This window comes from Microtus ochrogaster, chromosome 6 (assembly GCF_000317375.1).
Source record: "Microtus ochrogaster isolate Prairie Vole_2 chromosome 6, MicOch1.0, whole genome shotgun sequence".
Taxonomy (NCBI): Eukaryota; Metazoa; Chordata; class Mammalia; order Rodentia; family Cricetidae; genus Microtus; species Microtus ochrogaster.
In genome coordinates this window covers 77,097,031-77,106,677 of record NC_022013.1, presented here as the reverse complement: position 1 = coordinate 77,106,677, position 9,647 = coordinate 77,097,031, and the positions used below count along the sequence as shown (strand labels likewise).

At 42.5% G+C, this 9,647-nt stretch overlaps 1 protein-coding gene across 1 annotated transcript in view; it reads left to right on the top strand.

The window, feature by feature from the left end:
* The window catches only part of Flvcr1 (feline leukemia virus subgroup C cellular receptor 1), a 17,825-nt gene extending 9,616 nt beyond the window's left edge, over positions 1–8,209 (top strand). Inside the window, exons 3-10 of the mRNA XM_005348868.2 lie at positions 1,513–1,653; positions 2,671–2,738; positions 3,601–3,704; positions 4,231–4,341; positions 4,568–4,673; positions 5,416–5,527; positions 6,438–6,505; positions 6,680–8,209. Coding sequence (XP_005348925.1) covers positions 1,513–1,653; positions 2,671–2,738; positions 3,601–3,704; positions 4,231–4,341; positions 4,568–4,673; positions 5,416–5,527; positions 6,438–6,505; positions 6,680–6,748 — 779 coding nt within the window. The 3' untranslated portion in view covers positions 6,749–8,209. The remainder of the gene's footprint in view (positions 1–1,512; positions 1,654–2,670; positions 2,739–3,600; positions 3,705–4,230; positions 4,342–4,567; positions 4,674–5,415; positions 5,528–6,437; positions 6,506–6,679) is intronic.
* Positions 8,210–9,647: the final 1,438 nt, after the last annotated feature.

Here is a 9,647-nt window from a genome sequence, read left to right as displayed (position 1 = left end):
TTGTGAGCCACCATGTGGTTGCCGGGAATTGAACTCGGGTCCTTTGGAAGAGCAGGCAATGCTCTTAACCACTGAGCCATCTCTCCAGCCCCCGGAGGTTGATTCTTGTGTTCAGAAAGTAACCCTGAATGGAGCTAAAGACTGGAGAGGGCTATTTTTAATTTATGTGAGTTTTTAAATCCATTTTTGGTTTATTTTGATTTGTTTTTTATAGTAAATTTAAATCTAGGAAAGATATTTAAGACTTATTGGAAACTCATGGCTACAATTATTTATAGTCTGAAATCTTGATTTACTACTGTCAAAGTTTTGTATTGCCTATGCTAATAAAAAGAAATATCTCCTGTCCAACTAGAGCACAGAGAGTCTTGCGGGACACACACGAGCCTCCTAACAGTGCAAGGATCAGATAGGGAGAAAGGAAGCTAAAGGTTCTGTGTCTACCGGGCTCCAATGTAAGGGCTACAATTAAGTACCTGTGCGTTTCTGTCCCTCTTGAACTAGTTCTGAGGTCCAAAGTAGTTTGGTTTTAGCTACATCATTATTAATTTTAATTATTAATTTTTCTTTAAAACATTTTAAATTTCCATTATTAAAATTTTCTTTCCAACAAAAACTTTAATTTTTTACTCTTACCAGCCAATAGAATGATGACTCATAACATTTTGTGGAGTTACAGGATTCTTCCCCAGTAACTCTCAAATATGTCTGTGCACTGGGAACATCCAGGAATTTTTCTCTTTAGCATAGTCTCGTGTTCCGCCCTGGAGATTCTGCTCATTAAACTTTACATAGAGCCTCAAAATCAGTATTAATTTTAAATTTCCAGATGATTCCACTTGACAGCCAGAGACATCAGACCTAACCCACTTCAAATTGAACATAAAGTAGGCCTCTTCCAACCAAGAAGAAATTGTTAGGAAAGGGAAAAGGGATGAGAAAAGGGGGAAATGATGAGAGGGAGGGGCTCCACTGTGCACAGGTTAGCTCTGAGAGAAGAGCAGGGGGGGCGGGCGGAGGGAAAGCAGAAATTACAGTCTTAGAGAACGCGACTTCTCCCCGTGTGCTCCCCTTCTGAATTTACCTGTTAGTTCTAAAGTGCATTTTCCATGAAATCTCTAAGGATCAGGGACATGTACATCTGGGATCTGTGGCGATGGAGACATGGTGGGTGGCTGCTACCTGGGAAGGCCACTGAATCCAAGCATTCATCTCTCCCGAGGGACTGAGCTTAACAGTCAAGTCCTTGACGTAGTAAACATCGATCTGGATTGTAAAAATGCAGTTGGTGTCATTGGGCAATGAATTGGCCAGATCTCTGAGTTTTAGTTCAGAGAGCTAAAGGAAAAAAAAACAAAAAACAATAACCTGGCCATAGAAGACTTGGACTACCTCTTTAATCCTGAACCAAAGTCGCTCCTCTCACTAAGATGATGCATAGACTTAATCACGTGTGAGGTGGGTGTCGCAGAAGAAGGTTAGTCATATGTGTTCCTTTTCACACGTTCCCAGCATTCAAGGAAAAGCCTTTGTTACCGCCAAGTCAGGCTCAGGCAGCCCTGCAGGACAGCCCCCCTGCGAAGTACTCCTACAAGAGCTCCATCTGGAACCTGTTCAGAAACGCCCCCTTTGTTCTCCTGCTGGTTAGTTACGGTAAGTGGCGTGGTGCTCGTTGGTGACCACACACCTTAGAGTGCCACGGATTCTTTTTATTGCCACTAGTGGCTGGAACATTGATGAGGTTGGTTCATGAACACCATAGCCTAATTATGAACGTAAGTGTTGAGCAAAAGTTCCTAAAGGGATTTTTCTAATGTTTTTAAAATAGAAAAAAAAAAATGAGCAGATCTCAGAAGTACTGTATGAATTTTGAGTCCTGGTGGGGTATTCCATCTAGAATGTAGAAGTTCCACTTGCAGTTATATTTAGAGAAACACGCCATTGTGTTTAAGAGTAAAATCTTAATATCAACTGCAGCCTTGTTTTAAATTGTGAAAACCTGGGGGGAGGGATGTTAAATGTCTGTTGATAAGACAATAGGTAACTCACACTGTGGACTATTACACAGTAGAGAAAACCAGTGAACTAGAGTGGAACATGTCTCCCGAACCACACAACTGAGTGGGAAGACCAAGTTATAGATACATACTACTTATAAAGCTTATTATATGCAGAATAATTTTAATTATTCATGAATACACATATGAAATTTAAAATTCCAAGATCAAGATGTTTTATCAAGAAAAGAGGTGCATTTATTTCATATCTTTGGAAAGTTCGAGACCAGGTAGCCCCATCTGCTTGGTGTCTGGTGAGAAACCCTGGAAGCATCATGACAGCATGTGCCAAGTAGGCCGAGCTGTCTGGTGGCCTTATTTTACAACAGCCTCCTCAGCGAGAACTGACTCGCTCCAAAGAGCCCCTGAGCCTCATCTCCTTGTTCTAGGTCCCCCTCTTGAAGGTTCCGTCACCTTTGCCCTCCCCTTCGGGGAGACCAAGATTCCAGCACGGATCTCTAGGAAACCTAGTGTTCGGTCCTTCTGTCCAGTTTCCAAAAGGTGGCAGTGGTGCTATTAGTCTTCCTGACTGTCTGATTATTACGTATTTTACATATCGCATAGCGTTCCTTGTTATTTCAGAGAATGATGAACTTATATTTTTTCTTTGTAGGTATCATGACTGGAGCATTTTATTCTGTTTCGACATTATTAAATCAAATGATACTGACATATTATGTGGTAAGCTTTCGTGCCTGGCGAGCTTCTGCTTTTATAGTGTATGCTTGACCAAGACTTTTTCTTTAACAGTATAATTTACATTAGCATGGTCCTAAAATGAAGGATCAACCTTGTTGATGCAAAAGATTGACTTTTTTTTTTTTTAAAAAGACAGCATTCACTCTACAACTAAGAGGTGGGAAAAGCTGAAGAAAGCAGATTCAGGACTCAAAGTCAGATGGGTCTCACAGTTAAAAGTGGAGGGCCACATTCTTGAGTTATTCGTGTGATGCCTGGTGTCCCACCAGTCTGGTTTGCTCTGGTCCCCTGGACTCAGTGTGTAAACTCAGTTCAAAATGACTATCTCCCATACTTGTTATTATGCGTATTTAACCTAATTTGCAAAACACACATTGAAAGTAAAGATGATTAGCATTGTGGTAAAACTGTAATTTGGTTATATGGAAAGACACAAACCTTGTAAGGGTGGCAAGTTTAAACATAGGTCAGACTGGCCTCTCTCTTAAAAAGGAGCTGGCACTTTTACTGTGTAAAAGCAGTGCCCTTAGCTCTCTCTTTGCACATATCTAAGTGATTTCAGAGTCCTAACAAAAAGTAAGTACAACCATGGACTACCCCGGAAATGGTGCCTTTTTTTATTTCTTTCATTATTTTATCATCATTTTTGTCATTGCTGTTGTTTTACAATAGAATGTTTTCTTCAATAAACCACCCTCTCCAAAAACACAACTCTAGCCCTTGTGGCAAATCTTCCTATTGTGTGCTTGCTTGCTTTTATATGATTATTTCCGCTAACTGTGAATGTATGGGAATATGAACCATCAGCTTGAATTAGACAGATCTGATTATCACATTGTTTTAGGGAGAAGAGGTGAATGCTGGAAGGATTGGGCTAACGCTGGTGGTAGCTGGAATGGTGGGCTCCATTCTTTGTGGCTTATGGCTGGATTACACCAAAACCTACAAGTAAGTTACAGTAGATACATGCATGGTGCATAGGTAAGGATACATTGATTTTAAAGGACGGGGCTACAGTAGATACACGCATGGTGCATAGGTAAGGATACATTGCATTGATTTTAAAGGACAGGGTTTCACTAGGTAGCTCAGGCTGTCTTGGAGCTCTGTCGTCCTGCTCAGCTGCCTGACTGCAGGACAGCAGCATGAACCACCATATCTGACTAAGACTTGGCGGGAGTGTTTCAGTGATCTACCTACATGAATGTTTTACAAACCTTCCTGCCCCTTTAGTAGGCTGTTTCTGTCTAAAAAGAGCCCTCCTAGGGAAGCACCAGGTTTTTTTTTATCTTGTCTTTTTTTATGTTGTAAACTTTGAAAAAAAAATGTTCTTTTCTACGGCAAGATTATTGTTGAGCTAGCCACATTATCCGCAACGCAGATGAGAAGGGTAGTTTGTGGTAGCCAGCCACGTTTTTCTGTGTGCCTTGGGAGAATCAGGAGGGAACCATTGATGATGTTGTCTTTGTTCTAGGCAGACGACTCTGATCGTGTACGTGTTGTCGTTCATTGGGATGCTTGTGTTTACGTTCACACTGGACCTTGGGTACATCATTGTGGTGTTCGTTACTGGTGGGATCCTTGGGTAAGTGTCACGTGTGCAAAGGAGTGTGTAAAAGGCCCCCCAAAGGTCCTTTTGATAGCTTAAACGCTGAAGGTCCATTATGTACATATAAATATACAGCTCCTCAGAAGTATAGCAGAAAGGTTTAAGCTATTTTGGTGTGCTGTTGGTAAAAATAGATGAGCCTCGGCAGTCCAAGTGCCCGCCCTTCTCACAGCCCACCTGTCTCATGGTCTTGTTCTCCTAGCTTCTTCATGACTGGTTACCTCCCTCTGGGCTTTGAATTTGCTGTTGAGATCACTTACCCTGAATCTGAAGGCACGTCCTCTGGACTTCTCAATGCTGCTGCTCAGGTAATCCTCTTTTCTGCGGCTGCTGCTTTTTAAAAAGATTTATTTATTATGTATCCAGTGTTCTGCCTGCATGTCTGCCTGCAGGCCAGAAGAGGGCACCAGATCTCATTACGGATGGTTGTGAGCCACCAGGTGGTTGCTAGGAAATGAACTCAGATCTATAGATGAGCAGGCAGTGCTCTTAACTGCTGAGCCATCTCTCCAGTCCCCTCTGCTTCTTCTTAACCCAAGACAGCTAACCAGGTGTGGTGATAGCAGTCCCCAGCACTTGATAGGTAGAGACAGGAGGACCAGGAGTTCAAGGTCAGTGTTAGCTATATCATGAGTTTGAGGCCAGCCTGGGTGTATGAAACTCTGCCTCAAAAGATGGAACAAACAAAACCAGCAAAAGCCAGGTGATTCCTATGGTCAGTGAGCAGTGAACTTGGCCTGACTTTGTGGGTTAATGATCCTGATTTTCAGTGGTTGTTTCTAGAAGTCAAATCATAAAGGTCAGTTAAGGAGGGCTCTGTGGGTGTGTGTACTTGTTATAAAACAGTAGACGGGTGGCCGTGCAGTGGTGGCGCACACCTTTAATCCCAGTACCGGGAAGCAGAGGCAGGTGTGAGTTTGAGGCCAGTCTGGTCTACAAAGCGAATTCCAGAACAGCTAGGGCTGTTACATGGAGAAACCCTAACTCAGAATACAAACAAATAAATAAAACAGAAAATTAATAAAAATTATTTCACAAATTTTATTTTAGATATTTGGAATTTTGTTCACCTTGGCTCAGGGAAAACTCATGTCAGACTATGATCCTGCGGCAGGAAACCTTTTCCTCTGTGCCTGGATGTTCTTGGGCATCATTCTGACAGGTGAGTGCTGAGTGTGTGCACCGTCTCGTCTGTCTTCAGTTGTGTGCATTGCTGCCTCATGGCTTTGCACAACTCTGGGGTGAAAAATGAAATAAGAAGCACAACACAGTTTTTCCTCCCAGGATGTGAGTCTATCCTTTCATTTTGGTGGTCCCAAATTTAATGCCACTACTCTGTGTAAAAGACAGCACTGGACAATACAGGAGAAATGACTCACTGGACCCGGGTTTAATTCCCAGCACCCAAATGGTCGCTCACAACATCTAACACTGGTCCCAGAGGATCCCATGCCCTCTTCTGGCCTCCTCTGGCACTGCACAGACATACATGCAAGCCACACACCCATATAGGTAAAATAAAAATAATCCTTCTAAAAAACTTACAAGAATTATATGAATCTCATGTGTCTTATCACCTTCCACTTGGTCCTATGGGCACCTTAGGGCCCCTGTCCAGAACCCAGTTCACTGTGTTCCTCTCGTATTTCCCTTAGCTCGTGCTGTCCTCCACACACCCGGCCAAACAAGGGATTCTGAAGTCACCACTTTTCCTCCGTTTCTACATCCACTGTCACACCTGTGTCTGTAGCTGATGGATGCTGGTGGTTAAAGCCCAACACCTAGGTGTCTTCCCAGCTCAGCGGGCGGCTGGCACTCACAGCACTCCACACCGTGTGTCACGTGTTAGAATACAGTTGCTATCAGCACTGTGTACTGTGTGTCACGTGTTAGAATACAGTAGCTATCAGCACTCCACACCGTGTGTCACGTGTTAGAATACAGTTGCTATCAGCACCGTGTGTCACGTGTTAGAATACAGTTGCTATCAGAACTCCACACCATGTGTTCCATGCATAACACAGAAGGAGATGGCGACCCTTTTGTGGTAACTCTGGGTGCTTCTGTTTTAGCCTTGATCAAGACTGATCTGAGGAGGCACAGCGTAAACATGGGGATGGCGAATGGAGCCGTTAAAGCTGTAAGTAGCGTTTCTGTGGCTGTGCTCTAAGCACACAGGGGGCAAATGGGGAACCAGTCTTCTTTAATCATCAACTCTTATTTTTTATTCTTTATTTTTTGAGTCAATTCACCGATTGTCTGTTGAATAACATGTCGGTGTGGTACATCCCTTCAATGTCAATTACTTTTGCAGGTGCCTGTTGATAGTCTGACAGATCAGAAACCAAAGGTGATGTCTATGCAGTCAGAATCTTCACTCTGAGGAGGGGACAGCGCCTGCCTCTCAGCGTGGGCATGCCATCATCCCTGAGAAGCTGTGTGAGCGAGCGGTGAGGACACTTACTTGAAAATTACTGTGTGAACTCTGAATATTATTTTGTTTTACTGTTAATTTAGGCAACATTTGGTTAAAATGCCCTCACTTGCGCCTTGTTAACACTACTGTTCATCTAATATTGTCCGTGTTCAATTGTGTAGCGTGTCCATGAAGTAGCAATCTTGACATTTTTTCAGAACGTACGTTTTTTATGGGGCTCTAGTTCCCGTAAGACATGCAAGAGTGTGTGCAGTTCACATACAGACCCGTCCAGTGCGTTTCCAGTTAACTGTCGTCTCACTGGGCTGAGCAGTGTGAGCACCGAACACACCAGGAAGCTGGCTCACTGGAGGTCAGGGCTGGGATCCGGATTCCAGAGAAGCGCTCGGACTTTCCCCATCTTTCATGCTCTTGTTGTACAGTGTGTGACACATTCCGTCACACAAACAAACAAACAAACAAACAAAAAACAGTTGTATAAAGCATATCACAGAATCCATTATACTCTGGTTAGCTAAGGAGCCGAGGCACACCCAGACCGTCTGGAGTTCCTCTCCGTGCTGACTTCATACAAATAAATAAATGCTAACACTGTATTTTTCAGTGCAACTCTAAAATAGAATAGTTTCACGCCCATTGTCTATTTTTTACTCTCTTTCAAGAAAATTTCATCTGTGTTACGTGCTAGCTCGTGATTTCTTATGTCACATCAATATTTGCCTTGGAGATACCTAAGATAAGGAGTCTGTGCTAACTTCAGAGAGCCCTTGAAATACTAGCTGCTGGGTTTCCAGGATCATTTTTCTGACCTTTGCCCTCTGAAGGTTGCCAGCCTCTGCACATGTTCTGTGAGTGCTGGGGACAGGTTCTCCTCCACCTCAGAGTGTACGTGGTCGCCACTCTGTGGGCGTCGATGCTCAGGGCAAGGGGAATGGGACCAAGTGAGTTTTCACAGTGCCTACCGCTGTCTTGTTCACAGGGAGACATTGGCACTCCGACTCTAGGCATAGCGCCATGACGTTTTAGCAACAGTAACATTTAAATAGTGTAATTTTGTAAATTTTACCAAAAAATTACATCAAAAAGCACGCAGAAAAGCCAATCTTGTAATGAATATGTTTGAAACACATGGCAACTTTGATTTAGGCAATATATACATTGATTTATTTTGATATTATTCATTTTCATCAAATGCTGTAATCTGTGTAGAATCTGACACTGGAAAATGTACTGGAAGAGTTACTATCGCTCAGGATCAGGACCTGGTTTTGTGTCCTTGGTATGTTCTGTCATGGTAACTCTGGACACATCATTTAGCCTCTCTGGCAGCATTTTCGTGATTCAGGAAATAAATACTTTAACTTTGATCTAAAACAGTGGTTCTCAACCTATGGGTTGCGACCCCTCTGGGAGTTGAATGACCCTTTCACAGGGATTACATATCAGATATTTATATTATGATTTGTAATAGTAGCAAAATTACAGTTATGAAGGAGCAATGAAATAATTTTATGGTTGTGGGTCACCACAACATGAGGAACTGTGTTAAAGGGACATTGCATTATGAAGGTTGAGAACCACTGATCTTAAAGACCTCTTAAAAATATTGTTGTTTGCTGGGCAGTGGTGGCACACACCTTTAATTCCTATACTTGGGAGGCAGAGGCAGGCAGGTCTCTGAGTTTGAGGCCAGCCTGGTCTACATAGTGAGTTCCAGGACAGCCAAGGCTCCACAGAGAAACCCTGTCTTCATCCATCATGGAGTAGAGCGGATCACTGCACCACGGGAAATCTAGTTCGAGTAAAACTCCTCGGACAATTGAATGACCAGTTGTATTGCTCCTGTGTAAAGACAGGGTCTTTCAGTAGCTTTTTAACCTTTTTAGCCCGTCTGTAGTTCAGGCAAATCAATCTGTATAATCAGTAACTTCTTTTGATATTTATGCCACAGGTTAAAGATGACCAAACACAGTCTCCCCCAACTGTTTCTATCTTTAAATGGACAGTACTGTTTACAACAATCATGTGCTCGTTGAGTTCCCGAAACTCTGAACAAATCACAGTCGGAAGCTGGAATATTTACTGTCTGAAAAGCATATGTGTGCTTTGCCATTGTTTGGAAAGGGATAACGTACGATGTAACAATGCAAAGTGAATTCCTGATGTCATCAGTATTTTAAGTGAATGTTGTAGATAACACAGAAGGTGAGGATTTGATATAATTTTGTGTCATAGCTTTAGAAGTAATAATTATCACCTGTGTCAGGTTTAGCAGACGATTTAGGAGCACAGTTGTGTTCTCAGACGCCGTTGCACTCGGGAGCGCTGTGAACATGGCTGTTGTCTTTGGGAATGTTGGAGAAATGTTTCGTGTGAAATGTTTGTGTTAGTAACTAGAACAGCACCTGTGTCTAATGTCTTCATTTCTAATCTTATTTTTGCTATTTTTATAATTTCCTTATGTGTTTTTTCTTCATTATTTCATACTTGAAATAAATTTATTTTTTTAATGCTACACTTGTGTATTTTAAAAACAAGTTCTGGTGCCCGGTATGTGTGGAAGCTTCAAAATGGTCATGTGATCTTAGAGAGACCACGGAGGTAAATAAACCCACTGGGACCAGCCCTTGATGGAGAATAAAATGTTTACTTAAAAATTACCTAAGAGGGGGCTGGAGAGATGGCTCAGAGGTTAAGAGCATTGCCTGTTCTTCTAAAGGTCCTGAGTTCAATTCCCAGCAACCACATGGTGGCTCACAACCACCTGTAATGAGGTCTGGTGCCCTCTTCTGGCCTGCAGGCATACACACAGACAGAATATTGTATACATAATAAATAAATATAT